At 39.9% G+C, this 18840-nt stretch overlaps 1 protein-coding gene across 3 annotated transcripts in view; it reads right to left on the bottom strand.

Annotated features, from left to right (window-relative positions):
• Positions 1–18840, bottom strand: part of LOC128252486 (tyrosine-protein phosphatase 99A) — a 116096-nt gene that overhangs the window by 54189 nt on the left and 43067 nt on the right. For all 3 annotated transcript variants that reach the window (XM_052980246.1, XM_052980244.1, XM_052980243.1), the window contains exons 6-8: positions 14199–14380; positions 11450–11637; positions 6697–6811 (exon numbers count right to left, since the gene is read on the bottom strand). In XM_052980246.1, the coding sequence (XP_052836206.1) occupies positions 6697–6811; positions 11450–11637; positions 14199–14380 (485 nt within the window). The remainder of the gene's footprint in view (positions 1–6696; positions 6812–11449; positions 11638–14198; positions 14381–18840) is intronic.

The raw sequence follows: 18840 nt of genomic DNA on the forward strand, positions 1-18840 counted from the left end.
AAGACTTTAAAATCCGCCCCGGGCAAAAGTGATTGAGCGTGTGTCGCAACGAGAGCTGGGAATTTGTCAAAAAAAAACTTTCCAAGGATGATTCGTCGGAAAAGGGAGAAAACAGGTGAATTACAGTGAGAAAAAAACTAAATTAAGAATTTTCATTAAAAAATGTACATACGTTAAAGTAAATTGAGTTTTTAAGCTTTCAATTAAAATTGATAGTTGCTTAATTGATCACTAACAATCTGTGATCGAATTAAGTTAGTACAACTAAAACCAACCATGAGTAAAAAAAGTTGCCAAGACATGATTCTAAATTTATGAAATTTAAATTAACATTTTAGGTGGAAATTTTAGTATTTAGATGTTGCGATGCCATTGAAATGAGTTTATTTTGAATATATATGATACGACACTTTTCTCGCAGTGAAGAGTATACTCAGAAAAGAGCTGAGACTGAGACTGAGGTGGTCCCTTTAATAGACTCATGGGTTGCATAGTCTCATGTCCCGCAAAAGGCGCACGAAATCAAATGAAATTGATCCTACGCAGACAAAGCGGAAAGAAGGAAAATCAAAGGCGGCACAGGATGGGGCGTCCTTTGCCAAAAAGCGCAGACATGATATGAAATTATTTGTCAACGCCGCATGCCATTTTCAACAACTTTCCGAACATTTCATTTCGATTTCATTTTGGCAGGCGACCTGCCGGTCTTCGAGTGCCCCGAAACTCGGCAAATGGAAAGCGGGCAGAGTGTGGGGAAAGCATCTCGGGGCTTTCATTTTGCATTACTGCTCGCCTGCCCGCGGCCGAAAGACGAGAACGATGTATAGTGGAAGGAGGAGCGGCCCAGACATGCAATGACATCCATCGCAGAAAGCGCTGAAACTTTCTGATTGCTTGCAAATGTTTTATTAGCCGGATTTGGCGAAAGGGAAACCCACTTTTGGAATGATATGTGTGCACATTATGAGACCGAGATGTGGAGCAGGATAAGGAAAACACAAAGGTGAGATGGGATTGTGAGCAGGAATCCAATTCCCATATGAGGTTAAGGGCCTAACAATCAAAGTCATACTCCGCCTATTCAAAGAATTGTTTTATCAAGATTGTTCAAAACATTTATGTTCATCAAATGCAAATTGTAATTTAAATTCTTATTTCTGTGCTTTTAAAATGTATGATAAATAGACAAAATTCAAATATTAACCAGTAAAGTCGAAAGACTTTAATCCGATCCCATCCTATCCCTTAAAAAGTTACCAAAGTCCGAAGCGGAATCGATAATTCTGCAAAATCTCATCCTGAAGGACTTTTGGGTGACCCATGCTGCTTGGTGCAAGTTCCTGGGAAACCTGAGAATCTGATCTGAGCCGGTGGCAGGGTTTTCCTTAGCCCCAGTGTTGCTGCTCATTAATTTCGTCTATTTAGGAAAAGTTTTTGCTGCCTGCGTTGCTGATGCCTGGAACTTTTTTAAGTGGTTTGCGGTTTATCATTTTTGGTTTTGCAGGGAGTGAAAATGCAGCTGGCCTTAGTGCGCTTTTCCTTCTACTTTTTCACTCAGTTTTTTTTTTGTTTTCATTTCTGCCGCAAACAAAACTGTGCGCAAACAGGAAATAACGGTAACGCTGCTTCATTTCCGCTTTTATTAAAACATACTTTTCACGTTGTACCTTATCCTGCTGCTGGTTCGTCCTTCTGGTTCTTTCCGCCCCTTCCTTTTCCCGCCCCTTTCTCTAGTACTCCCGACTGTCTTACCGCTGTTTGCTGCGGGCTTCTTTCTACCCTTACCCTAATAAAGGTTGGTCTCAATGGGTTGACGCTTGAATTTGCATATTAAACAATTTTACATTTTTCTTCTACTATTATATTTTTGAACTATTTATCGGCTTAACAATTTCTTGTAGCATTATTACTTGTTAATTAAGGAAGAATACTACATTTTGTAACTTAAATATTAATTTTTTCTTATATTAATGTAAGGATTTTGGTTTTTTTATATTGTTTAATTTGAATATAGGTTGGCAATAATTAAACGAATGCACCTCGCAACTTTTCACTTTTTATTTACTTTGTTTCAGTATTTGTATCTTAATAAATCACAATTGTTTTCATTGCCTTTTTGCCAAATATTTAAACTTTAGATGTGAACAAGTATTTTGTGTGTGCTTTATTTTGGAATATGTACAAGCCTTAAGGCTTTAATGTTTCTCATCGATTTTCTTAACTGACTTAAGCCAGAATGTCTTTGGTTACATTTGAAGTGTTAAGATGCGATTGCTTGATTGCTTTTAAAGTTTATTTTTCATTCATTGACTGTTATTGTATTTATCTAAAAAGCCCAACTTTTTGGTTTATTTAAAGAGTCAATAAATTCAGTAATCAATAAAATTCAACAGGAGTATGATGTGAACCAGTTTCATTAAATAGCACATGCCATATTCTATCAATTTCCTCCTCAATTAGACTCCACATTTTACCTGCGAGTGTATTAACTATTCATTGTGGCCAAGGAAAGTTTGTTCCCCAGTGTTTTATCTGCTCTCGTTGTTGTTGTTGCAGTGGCTGAATTTTCCCACCCACCCCCAGTTTGCCACCCACCCAAAAGTGCAGCTTGTCACTTCCGCCAGCCAGCCGCCCGCAGTTTTCTACGAAGGAAACTTGTGCCCAGAGTTTTGGGTTATACTCCACTATCTGTGTTTTTTTCCGTGCTTTGCGGCTGGCGCTTTAAAAGCAGTCAGCGGATGCACTGAACCATCTTTTAGATGTGGGCGGTGTTTTTCAAAAAAGGGGGCGGGACCGTTTTCCGCGAGGGTTTTCAGTGCATGCAAACGGCTGAACCCGAACCGCAGCTAGTTGAAAGTAGCCAAAGGTAATTAATTTTGTAGCTGCAAGTTGAGGAAAACTTAGTCGCCGGTGGATTCTGGATACTGGATTCTGGTTAGACGGCCACAAGCTTTTGACAGTCAGCGATCTCAGCAAATGGATTTCCCATTTTCCATTTACTTTAGTTTCCCCACTCAAAATGAGTGGCAACATTTCCTCAAATGCAAGTGCTAGTTTTTTTTGTTGTTGTTGTACCAGGTGGATCTGAACGTGTGTCTATTAATTTTCTTAGCTGCAGCAGCATGTGCCACGCCCCCTAGAACTGTGACAAACGGGCGGTGATAAATTGCTAAGGGGGTTTCAAGGATATACTAGCTGCAAGTGCACTGCACATTAAAATTGGTAAACTCTAAATATATATGCAACTTGAAACCAAGTAAACATTATTATTTAACCAAAGTTAAGTTTTGAGGAATAATTGGTATTTATTTTCTATTGTATTTGTTTGTTGGTACCTCTAAAAAATATTTTTAATTTATAACATTATCAATTTAATGCTGCAAAGATCTTAAAAGAGTGTTATTTTAGGGTCGCAACAGTTATGTAGTGTTCTAATATCTAGATCTACACCCTTTTCAAAAGATTGCTTGGATTTTTCTAAGTGTGGATGCTTTTCTGCTTCAGTTATCCCTATCAACGAGTTTAATAGAGCGTTTGTTTTGGCTGCGTTGATTTTACATATTCGCCGGGAGAGTAAAAATGGCGCTTAAAAGTGTTTTTCTATGAGCTGCAGGTTGTTTGAATTATAAATTTGATTTTAAGAAGCCAGTCGCCAGACGCCCTTGAGAAGCAGTCAAATTAAATTGCACACAGCTCGACTTGCTCCAGTCTTAACCAGTTCACTTCATCCGATGATCCGAAGGACATGACCTGCTGCTCAAGGTGCCAAAGGCCGTGTCAGAGGAGCAAGGCTCTAGGTAACAGGACGCGTTAAAGTCAAAAGTTGCCAAGACCATCAAGTGTTGCCATGTCCACACAAATGAAACGAAACGAAACGAAGTTATCAAGAAACAGGGCACAAAGCCATTACGTTTGTCCGCCTGTCCGTCTGTATTTCTCGAAAGCGACAAGTGTTTGGGGGTCTGGCAGGAGAACATGCCCCTTGAGCTGTCTGCACTGCAGTGGAAAAACGAGGGAAAGAACTCTACTCCACTCTCGGCCACAAGCCCCCAGTCTTGGCCAAAACGAAATCCAAGTGCGTGCCGGCAGAGGCGAGCAAGACAAGACAATTCAGGGCCCTCTAAGCCCGGGCCAATGTCAGAAGTTAAAACGCAATAACAAAGGCCGGCCGGCCGGCCGGCCGAAGGAGGAAAGTGGAAAATATCTAATCAAAGACGGCCTGTCGAGCTTCGGAGTGCAAAGCCCCGGCGAAGCCCTAGAATTGTTTTGCAATCGTTGAGTTCCTTTTGGGGACATTATCCATGGAGCAGCGCCCTCCTCCAAAGGAACTGCCGGATTTTATGGATCCCTGACCCGCTGCTAAGCCGTACTGCAAGGCTTCATAATTTTCACCGCATGTGGTCGTGTTGCGGAGTTCTTTGGTTACTTTCTCTTGGCCTGAAAATTCAATTCATCTACAGTCTGAGAATCTTTAAAAGATTATTATTATAATAATTATTTAATTAATATTTTCTAAGTATCTCTGGATTAAATATATTTTTCAAAACCTTTTTAAATATATTTTTTTAAAATTATTTTTAACAACTTATCGAAAGCTTTTCGCTGTTTTAAGTGCAGAAATTTGGTCTTTGGTTTTGCCAGCTATTTGCGGTTGTTGTGCGGCAAATATTCGAGGGTAATTAATCAACTGCCACGCGCATCGTCCACGCCCACCCGAAATTGACTGAAATATATTAGGCCCAGAGCTGGAGCAGCTGGGAGCTGGGTTTTGGCCTTGGTTAAAGTTGCTGCCTAAGCCGCTGCAAATCCCCAGAAAGCCACGTCCGTCTGCACCTGCCAGGTTACCTTGGCACATCCACATCCCAAACAAAAATGGAAAAGAACGTGGAAAATTCGGAAATTACTGAGTTATGCCAGCTGTCGCAGAGACTCAGAGTTATATTTTTGCTCTCGCCCAAAGCAGCTTATACTCACTCCACGGGAGACAAATCCATACGGGAGTGCCGTCTTATTTTCCTTTTTATCGAATCTGATTTTATTCGGTTTCCGGCCACTCCCTCGGCTCACTCACGCTGGCAAAGGATTTTCCGCTGAATTTTATGCTAATTATGCCGCTAAGCTCTTGGGCAACTTTCAAAAGAGTTTCGAGTCTTAGCGCGCTTAAAAAACTTCCCAAGCTGAGCGCCATATTTGGCCAAGACATCTCGGCGCGCGCTTATGCAAACAGATTTGAGCTGACTGCAGGAAATTAAATCCCCCGTTCCGGTATCCCGCCATCTCGCCAACCCGCTATTCCGATAAATTCGCACACGTTGGAATTTTATATCCGCCCCGATTTATTTATGGCCAACTGCTTATAATTTACGTTCCGCAGAATTTCAGCCGGCCGGCGTCTATGGAATCAACACTTCCGCCAGCGGCGGCGTCTGGTGATACCAAGTGAAACGCTGCCAGCGGAAATCCACGAGGCGGTCCAGGAGTCGAAGCAATTGGGGGATATAACAATGGACTAACAAAAAGGGAAGGACACAACAGGGTGCGCCATTTGGCGGACATTTCAACGATTTGATACCCGTCTATCAGATTTTTTTTTTAGCTTTAGAGGCCAATTATTTTTATCACATCATTGGATAAGGTTTAAGCCATTAAAAGAAAGTTATAGCTTAAGAGCATATTATTGTTTCTTTTTTTGGAAATTAAATGTTAGCCATTTAAAAAATGTTTCAGTTAAAAGAAAAATTATTGAAATTATTTCTTAATATCTTCTCAATATATTTTATTTTGTTTTATTGTTACGAACATTATAAATATCCATATACATGAAATTTAATATGTTTAGCCATAGTCAAAATCAAAAATTTAACCTGTCCATAAATATTAAATCAAAAATATTTGTCATAGCTAGAGAATATAAATGCATTTTCTTTATTGCAATATACCCCAAAAACACCTCACAAAGTAAGGGGTATGAGAAGGGAAAAAACCCGAAATAGAAACGACATGCCTGGGCAGTTTTTTTTGCTGACTGAGCAGCATATGGCAAAAGTTTAAGTAAGCAATATTTATTTTGTATTTCTATTTGTTTGGGCGAGTATTCTTCCATTTCAATACGGTTCGTAGACCGACTGCGGTCTGCAGCGGATTCCGAGCTGCCGAGAAAAGCTTGAAAATACCGGGGAATGGGTAAGAAATATGAAAAATTGCAACATATTTTCCTTAGCCTCTGGTCTGGAGTTAAACTTTTATTTGTTTGCTTCATTGCATGGTGGAGGCATTTTGCGGTTGAGCGAATATCAAAGTTGCTTTGCCTTGCTGTGCCTTCGCATCCATGAAAACTCGAAGGGGGAAAAACTAAAAGTGCACACAAAGGCGAATTTGTTTCTGACGCTGCTGCATCTGGATCTTGTAATGCATATGATTTGCGATATACGATATACTACATAACTTTCTTTTTCTGGCATTCGGGGGTTGGTCAGTTGTCTAGCATGTCAATAAGCCGTAATATTTGGAATTTTGCGGTTCCGAGATATGTGGAAAATAGTTTCTCGATCGACTTATTGACTTGGGGCCATCGTTTGGATGCCTGACAGCCTGAATTCCCTGGGGCAAGCACTATGTGGCATGCATTATTGATTATGTGGGGAATCCGGGGAATTTGCATTGCGTTTCTTCAGCAAATGGCAGAATGGCACTTACCTCCTTCGTCGGTCATCACCAGAATGGTGGTCTCCGGTCCTAGACCCTCGGGGTTGAACACCTGCACCGTCACCTTGTACTGCGTGTACGTCTGCAGATTCTGAATCTCATGGCTCTGCAAGAGAAAGGTGACATTTTCGAAGAATCAGTTTTATTGCCTATTTAATATGTAAACACAAGACGTACACGACAGGAAAATATTGTAGCTCGCACTAATTAAAGCTAAAAATTCAAAAATATAAAAGAAAAAATTAGAGGAATCTGTTACCCCTAATATTTATTACATTTTTAAGAAACAGCAAAGCATTAAGGATATAATAATATCTATAAACAATATTTTATCATAAAAGATTCTATATACGATTAGTTCAATATTATTAAAGATTATTTGATAGAAATAACAAAAATTGTGCATTTTATTTTAAAAAAAACTTACTTATATACAAACTTTCGGTATTTTTTTCGCTCTGCACATACACCAAAAGACTTTTCATTTGTTGGTCGTTGAAGGCGCATAACAAAATAAAGTGGAGCACTTGCAGCAAGTGCTTCTCCGCAGCAGCAGCACCACCACCCCCTGAAGTACCCCCATAAACACCCCCCGAACCGCCCAATCCCCTTTCCATTCCATTGTGCATACTTGGAGCGGAAATTGCGCGTTGCATACTTTTGTGCGTTGCCGTTGGCAAATATGAAAATTGCAGCACTTAAAATTGATTTGCAGTGCTGCGATGTCGGTGCAAAAGGAAATTGAGTTGCTTGGGCAACGAGCAGTAGTCTTTGCTTTAATTGCCACATCACACCGAAAAAAAAGTCAGAAACCAAAATGAAAACTGTACCAGACCCGACATGTATTTCTGATTTAACGGCTTGAAACTACATAAGAAATTCGAATTTAAAATAAATTGACAAACGTTACATTTAAATCTACAGCTAAATCTGTTAACTAGTTTGTAGGGATATTATAACTTTAAACCATTAAAGCTTGTATCCTTGTAATTTATTAGTGCGTGTAGGTTAAGGGCTTTCCATAAGTGAGTCCATTCACTGGCCTTAGTCAGTGAATTTCGCGAGCGGCTGATTAAGGTTTAAGCAAAGGTTAAAAGCAGTGCCAAACCATAAAACAAGCCGCAGACTTAGAGTGGTTCGCTCTTCCTAAAGCACCACACACATTCGGCACACTTGCAAATGGTCAGCTGCCTTGGGCAAATTATGTAGCATACATTAGAGCGCTGCCTTCCTGAATTTGCCTGCTGCTGTGTGTGTGCGTGTGTATCTGTGTTCGTCTGCGGTCCCACCGCAAAACCAACGGGTTTCGACTATGCGAACATTCGGCCTGTGCTTAGCAGCGGATTGACTGCCATGCCAACAGCTTAAGTGGCTGCTTTGGGCTTTTCAGACGGCGCCAGCCACAATCGCAGTTATTTCCACCAGAAGCGTGATATCTTTTTCGCCCGGCATCCTTTTACAGATGCGGTCAAAATAATATAGCCTCTGAGTAGTTACAAAGTCGTTTAATAATATTTTAGTGACCAAATTTTCGGAGTCTTCAAGATATAAAAAGATTTAATGGGATTGCTACACAGAAATATTTATTAAAACATTTGGTTTTTGTTTTAAAATGAATTGAGATTCTAATTAAATAAGTATTTTTCGTTAAGTCCCTACTATTTCTTAACCGCTGCTGTATTTATAACTACATAGACAAGACTAAGCGCTTGAATTTAGTGTTTCTATATGGTGGGCGGTCATATAATTCCATTTTATTTAGTCGCCAGTAAATGAGGCCGAAAATTTACAACTGCTTTTATTTTTATGGTCAGCTGAAAGTTGGTACTGCCCTAGGGAGGGCTACGTAATTGATTTAATGTAATTGATAAAGTTGCCCCAACTTCCAGCCATATTGCATAACTTTGTAAAGTGTGAAGCAGGGGGATAAGCATCTAAATATTTCCGCTCCTTGCTGCGTTAATTAGTGCCAGCAGTTGATGGCTCAATTGGATCTAGCCGGTAGCGAAAAAATGGATGGAGCTACAAGCCGATGTACATTTCGACTGTCAAACAAATGCCGATGCCTTTAAAAAAAACTCGACAACTTTTCTCACTTAGCTGGTTTATCTACACTGTATTTTTTACTGGTTCTTCAACAATATCAGTATCGGACTACCCTTTTCGCTTCCATTTTTTTTGTGGAACCAACTTCCTTTGAGGTTTCGTGTGACTCGACTTGCTGGCTTTTATCTGCGTAAAAGTTGCGAAATTTATGCTTTACGGCGCAGAAATTTTAATTAGAAAATTGGTAAATTTAGCCGTGCAGGCGAAGCTAAAAAATCCACCGCCCCCGCTTTTCCACCTCACACGTGACAGCTCAATGTGAATGCCGCTGGCCAAGAAAGGCGTTGGCCCAAAAAGGGCGTGGCGGGTCGGCAAAAGCCGCAGGCTCCTGAACGCTGATGCTGCGATATGGGAATAACAGAAAGCCATGTCCTGGAGTCCGCCAAAGTGACTTGAGCACAAAAAACACCTACACATTGAGAAAAGGGCGAATCAAAACGGAGGGTGTTGACTTAAAATGGATAAGAAGACCTTTGTAAGTCATGAACTTATAGATTTTATTCCTAATAATCATTTGTTGCTTTGTATAAGTTTAATATAGGTTTTAGATATATTTTTATCGAGGGGCTACATTTTTTCTTTGCAGTGATTGTTTACTGAATACATTTTTTTATGTTGTTTTAGGTTAATAGGTTAGGTTATGAAGGTGTGCCCAAACATGGACTTAAAACTCAAAATGTGCATAGAATATTATTGATTAAATCCAAATTATTACTTCTGACTAGAGACCTAGAATTTTAGTTTTGTTAATAAGTATTTTTTATTAATTCAAAATGTTTAGTCCCTACTGTAAATATAGAAATTTTTTCTCTGTGCCCTTGTCTTGCCAAAAAAAGAAGTAACTAAAGTCGCACGTTTCTGCCTGCAAGGATAATATTTCAACATGCCAGCGACATGCAAAAGAGAGAAAAAAAGAGGACATGGAGACAGAGACAGAGACGGGTAGCTGCGTCTAGATAAGGACAAAATATGCACTCGAGCACAAAAGCGTGCCACGCTCGTGGCAATCAAGCGTCCTCCAATTTTGGATCCCACCTCCAGTGGCCCATTTCTATTTTTTACTTTTTGTTTTGAATACTCCGCCGCGCCGAGTGACATAGTCGTACGTGAGCATTATCGCTAATAATTTTTGCATATGCAGGTCCCTTCGCTCGGCTTCAGTATTTGGCTCAAAGAGCGCCGTGATGGTCAGCGGTTCTACTAATTCCCGGCGGTCGACTGAAATCTATTCAAAATCAGGTCGACAGAAGCTAAGCACATACAGTATGCTTTTAACAATTTTTCCAGAACATTTTATTTTAAGTGAAATTGTTCCTAATAACTTTGGAAAATTGGTAATTGTATTTTTTTAATGGATATATATATATATATATATATATATATATATATATATATATATATATATATATATATATATAAAATGTATAAATAATAATACAAATATATATGTATATAAAATTGAGCAGAAATATCAACAAAAGCTGTCTTAAGTTAAAGCAAATCAACAATGACCAAAAAAGGTCTCAACAAATGGTCTGATAGCTACTGTATAATTTATAAAACTTTTTTATTAAGCGTTCGGTTTGCTTTTAGCCAAACTTCTGTTTTATTGAAAGGTATTCCCTAGTTATTTGTTCTGGGCTCGCCCCATTTTCCAACATTCCCCCACCTGCTTACTTCATTAGCCAACTTGCGTGTCCAACTATCCGCACACAAAAGAGACCCGTGGAGATGGAAAAACACACCCACTGTTTTGGCCTAGACAAGAGTAGCAAAACTGGCCCCAGCTGAGGACTAATCGTTAACAAATTGCCACTGATAGCGGGGTCCCCAAACGAGATATGGTAACACCTTGACAGGTGGCCAACGAAAAACACTTGTAACCCCCCATCAAGATGTGTGGGAAATGTTTTGCTTGTTGCCAGGTGTAAATTACTTTTTAATACGCCGCTGATGTGGCTTTAAGCCTGCGAATGACAGTGTGGAAACACACACATTTTTAGACCAACTTTAAGCCGACACTTTGGCATTCGGTATCGAAATGGAAATCCTCGAGTTTTTGTGGCAAGGAAAATGATATGCACGTGGCAAGGCATCCAGACACGAACCTTAACCAAAGCGAAATTGAATGACGCTGCAAGCGGAACACGGAATGTTGCCCTCTATTGCGGCACTGCAAAAAAATTCGTTGGCTTTAAAAAAAAACATAATTCTAAAGATTTCTTTTTCTGTGAAAATACAGTTATTGAAAATTATTGTACACATAAGGCTTTAGTGCTTTTTCGAAGGCAAATAACAAATGCGTTATAATAAGTGTGTCGCAATAATACAGCCTTGTAATTAAAAAACCTAAAAAAAATAAATACATATTCTTTAAAACGTATATAACATGTTTTTGGCTGTATAACAATTTAGAAGCGATTAAACTTAACACGCATATCTAAAAGTCAAGTGTTTATATTATTTTTTGAAATTAACTTTATCCTCCAAAATTGTTTTTAAATTGTATATAATTTTTTTGCACTGCACTACAACTTGAGTCATGTGTTTGCAACATGGCGAAGTGTCAGAAATCGTGAAATTCAATTATCTTTGGCCTGAACAACTAAATATGACTACGAATAGAAGCGTTACTCACCTCCACGGTGTTGTCGCGTATATAGATTTCCTTGGTATCGTTGGGGTCCCGATCGCGTGGCCGATATGTGATGCGGTAGCCGAGGAACTCGCCCAATATGGTATCCGGCGGAGGGGCCTTCCACGAGATGTAGACCGAGGTGGAGGACGTGTTGTGGGCCGTTGTCGGAATGGGCTTGCCTGTGGGAGCTGCAAGAGATTAAGTCGGTTAAGGAATGAGCGATCTAGGCCAGAAAACTTTGGCCAGCGCACAAAAGTTCCGGTGGGGAAACTCAAAAATTCGAAATTAAAAACGCCGCGCAAAAGTTTCACCCAAAAACTCTGACCTGTCATGTAAAGCGGAACGTTGTCTGTGGCATTGTCAAGTTGTCACTGTCACGCAACATAAGTTGCGAGTGCCACGGCCTGTTTTTCGGCTTTTGGACTGGGCTTCGGGGTCTCAGCGCCTACGTATTTGGACGTCTTTCCTATTCGCAACCATCCCCTTTTTGGCCTTGTCTATGGGAATTACTCGCAGGTTAAATGATGCGTGTGTCGCGCAGATACACTCAAGGAACAAGTTGCTTATTTAAGAAATATAACGTTAAAGGAATCTTTTGATATATAGACCTATTTTTTGCTTCTTTTTATTTGTTTCAAAACTAGATGACGTTAACTAAGATAAGTTTACTGAAAAATGTATGCTATTGGTTAAAAATTTTGTTTTAAGAGTATTATTTAAGTTTTGAAGTGGCTTTCACAAGTCTTTTTCTCAGTGTAGCAGGTGTGCCCCGCTAAGGATGATCTGGCAGTTTGCCAGCCCCGAAAGGAGGGCGAAGTACTTCGCATACCTCAATGAATTTATAAATAAATTAAAAGATATTTTGTGTCTTTCGACTTGACATTGATGCCGCGTCCAAAGTTTGCTCAGCAAATTGAAAACTTTTCGCTTTTCAGCTGCTTAGATTTAAAAGATCCGCCCAGCATCCGTTTCATAGCCGAAAGTGACGGTGTGTGTGTCGTTGGTTAATTTATGCATGTCGCAATCTTAATTTATACAAATTGGCAACTCGGCCGGCGACCGCAGCATTGGCAAACACCCGTTTACATATATAGCTCTCCAGGAGGTCCAAAAGGACCTTAATGAGCTCAGGAGCCGAGTACATAGCAACACACTATTGACTAATTTGTAACCGCATGTGTTGCAGCTTCGGCAGGGGTCGCATTCCATTGTGCGTTCGGCACAAATGGAATTTCACACCCAACCGACCACCCAGCAGTGAGGAAAATCATGGGAAAATCACCTACACCTACAGAATATCCATTGAATTTTATAAAGCATATAACTAGTTTTCAAAAAATAAAAGGCTTTGCTTTTCCCAATTTAATTATATCTATAAATTCCATTATATTTAAGTCAGTAAAATTAGTGATTTGATACCTACAAATTGTAGGTATTGTAAGCACTGGGGATATTTTCTTCCGTGTAGCGGCAAAGTCATTTCCAATGTTCGTAAGACAAATGTGTTGCTAATAGCTTGTCGCTGTTGCCGCAGCTACTGCTACTTTGCCTTTGATTAATGTGTCTCGCGCTCTTAAAGCCTACGGAAAGTTTTGTAACTTTTTGGAGTCCATTTATACATATGTGGGGGGCATATACTATATTTGGAACACGCACCGTCGTACGATTAATCATTGTCTGGGGCAGCAGCAGAATCAGCAGCAGCAGGTGAAATGTCAGCCAAATGACACGGACTGCTGAGGCATTCGGTACAAAATTAGTGCATCCAGCTGAACACAACAGAAAGCTGTACCCATAGTTTGATTACAGTTCCTTTAACTTTCTGGAGGTAAAGTTCTCGGCTTTGTCATCGCATGTTAATGGAATGAAAGCGTTCTCTAAAATGTGAGTGTTTATGGCATGCACACTTAGACAATTGCGATCAAAAAAATGGTTGTGGCCAAATATGGATTTTCGAGAATGAAATATATCATTTTAAAAGAAAATAATTGAGAAAACTAAGCTGAAATAAAATTTTATCATATTTTTTTTAAATTTCTTATATTTTATAGTTTTGCCATGACACTATAGTTACGTTATTTAATGTGTTGACGGGTCTAGTATGTTATGTTATCAATTCTAACTAATTTTCTAATCAGATGACCTTAAATAACATTTAATTAAAAATATTTGATTGACTTTTAAGCGCTTCTTAAGTTAACAAAGATTGCATCATATCTTCATGAGATAATTAATCCAACAAACGCTTAACTATTTTTGTGACCGCAGTTGTAGTTTTCTTTGGGTTGCGAACGGACGCATTTAATGTCATTGCCAGCAGGAGGATGCGATGCGGGAGGAGTTGCCCAGGTGGAGGACCGGAGGAGCTCCATAAAATGACGACAGGCTTGGCGTAACCGGGCTTGGGATGGCCTACCGTCAGCGTAAAAATAATTAAACGTATACAACGTGAGGAGACTTCGGTTTTATGGGGCCGTAATTGCTGCCAGTTGCGGGAAAAACTAGGTGTGGGGGAAAAAAGCAGGCGAGCCTGTGACAACTTTTCATTGACGGCACTTAAAAGTCAGGCCAAGTCGTTGGAATTGAAATGAAAAATTAATGCGATTGTAAAAATTGTTATGTCGTGTGTCGCGTAACTTTACCCTGGGCTATATGTTACGTTATGTTATGTGAACCGCCTACGCGAATAGTTTATGATCGGGCCGCCAATAAAGTGTGTAAGCACAAAGGACGTTGGAAATTGACTCACCCTCACGCAGCGTGACTATGTAGTAGGACTCCTTGGACGGTGGACTGATTCCCAGCTTGTTCACCGCCAGGAGACGAAAGCTGTAGACGGTGAAGGGCGTCAGCCCAGTCACCTGGTATGACGTCGCATTGGTTTTGGTGTAGATCCTGGCCAGCTGCTCCCAAATGCCGTCCTCGCCCTCCCTGAAAAGGATAATGTAATAGCCAAATAAGAAATCTTGATGAATGGACTTTATATGTATTTACACTATTATTAATATATTATATATTTACTAGAATATTTTTAATATTTACAGGACTGTGTAAACTTTATTTCAGATATAATTACTACAACTTTATACTTTATATTAATCTTAAGCTTTAAAGTATTATTGACCTCATAAATTTTAAGTGTATGTTGATGACTCATTCAGAGGGAAAATTCAATGAACAATTAATCGAGCAAACAGAACGCGTGCAAACAAAACATTTTGATTCGGCCAAATTATTTGAATGAATCATTTCATTATTGTGCATTTATATTGCAATTACCAGCTCAATTGCCGCCACACAAGCACGTCCGTATAAATAAACTCAAAAATCTATATTTTACGTCTGCAATCTGCTGGCGATGGGAAAATGGGACAGATCGGTTCCAATATACATAAACCATGGGGCATAAAATGCATTATGAAAATTTATATAAAACGGATGCGGATTTGCATGACACTTGCGGGTGGCTGGGTCCTTTTGGGATCCGTTCGTGAAATGTGTGCCGCGCATAGGCACTAAAATATTTATGCGACATTCTGCCGTACAAAAATACACATACATACACACCCACCTACGTTACGAAAAAGGGAATATTTGTATTCCGCCGATATTGTTGTTGGTGCGCATATAAATTACTCGCAGCCGCTCTCACAATGAACATTTTTCATGGCACATTTCAAAGTGTACTAAATTTTGGTTTAAACTCACATAATTTTAGCATATTTTTTGGCACATTCTGTTTTGGGAGGTCCTGCATAAATTTCGCGTTCGGCCGTCCCATCTAAAGTTTGATTTTAATGGGGCTTACCGATTCATTGCGGCTTTTATGGTGTGATTAAAAATTGTTTAAATATGAGCCGATGAAAAATGTTCAACATTTTATGAATGGCGACACAACCAATAAAAGGACCCCAAAAAAACGGCCATCGAAAATTGTGTCAAAAAAATGATTAAAATTAATAAATGCGTGAGAGCAGCTTCCGCGTTGAGTGGGGCCCATCTGTTTGCTCTGGCAATGGGCATTTAGTGAGTACATATAGTGGATATATACATATATATATATATTGCAGTATCGGCGGCATCGGGACATCGGGCCTCCGGACACGTTGCATGTGGTGGTAAAAAATTGTTTGGCGACTTTATGAAGCATGGCAGCGAGCGCCCGCCCTTCATCTGGCCCAATTGAAAAACATATGAAAAATGTTTTGGCCCCGGACCTGATACCCTGAAACCGTGGTCCGAAAAAATCCGAGAGGAAGAGAGATTCTCCGCCGGCGTGGGCAAAGTAACCACAATGGCAAATAAATTTGCGGCCTTTCCACGGACATGTATTGGATGCTTTTTGCTGTTATTGCACTGTCGTTGGTTTTCCCCATTGGTAAGCTGCCTTAAAAATGTTTGCTCACTTTTTTCCATATTAAGCAAATGAATATGAGTTATTTATGCATCTGGGAGAGTTTGTGTTTGCTTTACATGGCTATCGTTTCTATATGTCCGATGGCTATGGGCCAAGGTTCATGCACGAGTTGTTGAAACAGGACAATTTACTTGCGGCACGAGTCCTTTAAGATAATGGACAAATAGTGGCCAAGCTTTCGGCAGATAAGTCAGGAACATGGTAAAAAACTCATACAATTTATGTTTATAAACAAATATATATACAAACAAATGGTAGATATGTTTCAATTTTTATTGGGATACTGCAAAGGTGGTATTTTAAATTTAGGAGAGTTTAACAAATAACTAGAGCTTTCGAACCATTGTTTTTATTGGCAATTTACATTATATTTTTCTTATTAGTATTTTTTTTGAAATTTAAAGTCACCAGAAAGTTAATGAGCACTTTTAATAAAAGCTTGTTGCAAACCGCACTGTATATTACTTTAAGCAATGTATTTTTCACTTCTTTCAATTCTAAGTGTTTTTATAAACTTTTCGTAGTTTATTATGACTTCAAACGTATATTACAAAATGTGAAAAGTAAACAACAAATAACCAGAAAATGAAAATGTTTTCGTAAGCGCAAGATTTAATTAATTTTATTCGGTGTGCTGCAAAAAGAAACGGAATAAACATGTCAAAATCAAGTGACGGAAAATGCAGTCGAGTGAGTGGCGGGGCCAAAAGAAATATCTGAATCACCAGCGGGCATCGCATAATGATATGGACAATTTTTCAGCGACTATTTGGGTTTTGGTGAATGGAATTGAGAATCACTATCCACAGCAGTTGATAAACATGTGGAGATTGCTGTGGCTGTGGAGTGGTAAGCCACAGAGTTTGGCCCAGTTTTCGGTTGACCGAAAGTTATGCCAGTGAAATATGCCAAATACAAAACATCAATGCATACGAGTATGCACGAGCTTGTGCACACACATCCGCCAACTGATGACATTATCCTGCCTGCTGGCTGTGCAACAGTTGAGGGGCAGCAATTTATGGATAGATAGACTTAACGCTTGGCAGGGCAACTCAGCCCATTTCAATTGCATCGGGGCGAGCCGGCAAATCCAGCGTGAGGATGTCCCCATCATCATGATCATCATCATCATTATCTCATCGACGTTGGCGTCTTTCAATTTCGATGGGAGCTCATGTGCATATTGAAGCCTCGTCCACACCACCCCCTTATCCATATGCGCAAATAAACCGAATCAAGCGAAAATGTAAATAACAGGCGTTGTGAATAAAGGCAGAGGGGTGCGGAGGGGTCCTCGACAGCATCAAGAACTCGACTCACTCCCATGTCGATGGGAATTTGCATAAAATGCAGTCTGCAGCTCCACCTCACTGCAGAATGAGATGGCGCTGGGGCAGCTTCATTTTGTGTACGCGTTGCCCAAAAAAGTATGCTATAATGCGTATGAGCTGCTCACACACTGAGATGAACTACAAAACGAATAAGTTTCTCCTTCTTTGGTTAAATTACTTTAATATTGTTCGGGTGTTTGCTCCTTTAAAAACATAAATATCATAGTATTTGGGTCCATCCATACTCGCACTTAGGCTAAGTTGATCAAAATTATTTTGAGGAATGCAAATAAACATATAATTTAAACTGGAGTGTAGTTCTACATATAATATATTTTTTTTAGCTCTAGGACCACACATTTATAAATTTGATTTCTTAATTCACTTAATATAAAAACAACATTTTTTTTAAGTGTACGTAGACTTGGCAGGCGGCGGCTCGTGCTCACATTTCCTTCAGTGTTTGTGTGGGTACAGTTATTTCTTATTTTGCATAAATGCACCGCAGGCTCTGCTTTCCAGTTGGCTGTCATCGATTGTGCCGGGAACCCAGTGTCTTGTCGAGGACACGCCCTCGCCGCCCTCGTCGCCACCGCCCCTTTCCCCTGGTGCTACTGCAGTTGATGGAAATTTATTGAAAAAGTTTCGCTTTTTGGTATTTTTTCCACATTTTCGCTTGGCCTTTGTACCGCGTTGACGGCGCTCGCTTTTTATTTCATGCCCCGCATTGAGTTCAAGTTATTCGGAAAATAGCCAGTGCCGCACAATGGCTGGCGTATGAGGTTGTGCATGGGTGTATGTGCTCGACTTAACCGGGGAATCCCCCCACTCCACCTCCTCATACACACTCACTGACGCACAGATGGCTTTATACGCGTGCCTGTGTTTTCTTTTCTATTTAAATGGAGCACAAGTGAAGTGCGTATCGCCGTAGTCATGCATGTCGTCGTCGTCATCCTTTTACATATTAATTAAAGTACTGCCTGGCCAAAGAACGGAATTTGCGGTCCCAGACTTACAGTGGCAGCCACAATACTAGCATCGTGATGCCAAATAGAAGTCTTATCGTCAAGTCTTACAATCTTATCTTTAAGGTTTAACAACAAGTTTTGTAAAATTAACTTTTGTGCATTTAAGCCAGTAAATGCATGAATTAATTTGAATATGTTTGGTCTGCAGACGTGCAAATCAGGTGGGCGGTTCCAAGTGGAAGGTTTGGGCGTGGCCAGCTGCTTATCTTCCCAATGACGCTGATGGGCGCATTATGGCGATGGTGTGCATCCAACGTTTCGCTTTGCTCGCTAATTCATTAGCGCAATGGGGTCAGCCGCTGTTTACATCCTTTGGCGAAGCGCTTTTGCATGTGTCAATCATGGCCGCGCGTCCATCATCTCCACAGATGGCTCTTCAGCGCCCTTCGCCACCCACTGGACCACCCATCCATTCAGCCACTCATCCATCCAACACGCCACCCACGGGTACTTCATCAGCTTAAAAGAACCCACTCTGGTGGAAAAGTGCTGGCCAATTAGCTAGCTCTAAATATCTACTTTAAAGATTCACTATTTGAATATTTTTCTGGACTGTTTTTTTAAACTAGTGTTTTTATTTATAAATATATTTTTTATTTGCTTAGAACT

Source organism: Drosophila gunungcola, chromosome 3R (assembly GCF_025200985.1).
Source record: "Drosophila gunungcola strain Sukarami chromosome 3R, Dgunungcola_SK_2, whole genome shotgun sequence".
In the NCBI taxonomy this organism is placed as follows: Eukaryota; Metazoa; Arthropoda; class Insecta; order Diptera; family Drosophilidae; genus Drosophila; species Drosophila gunungcola.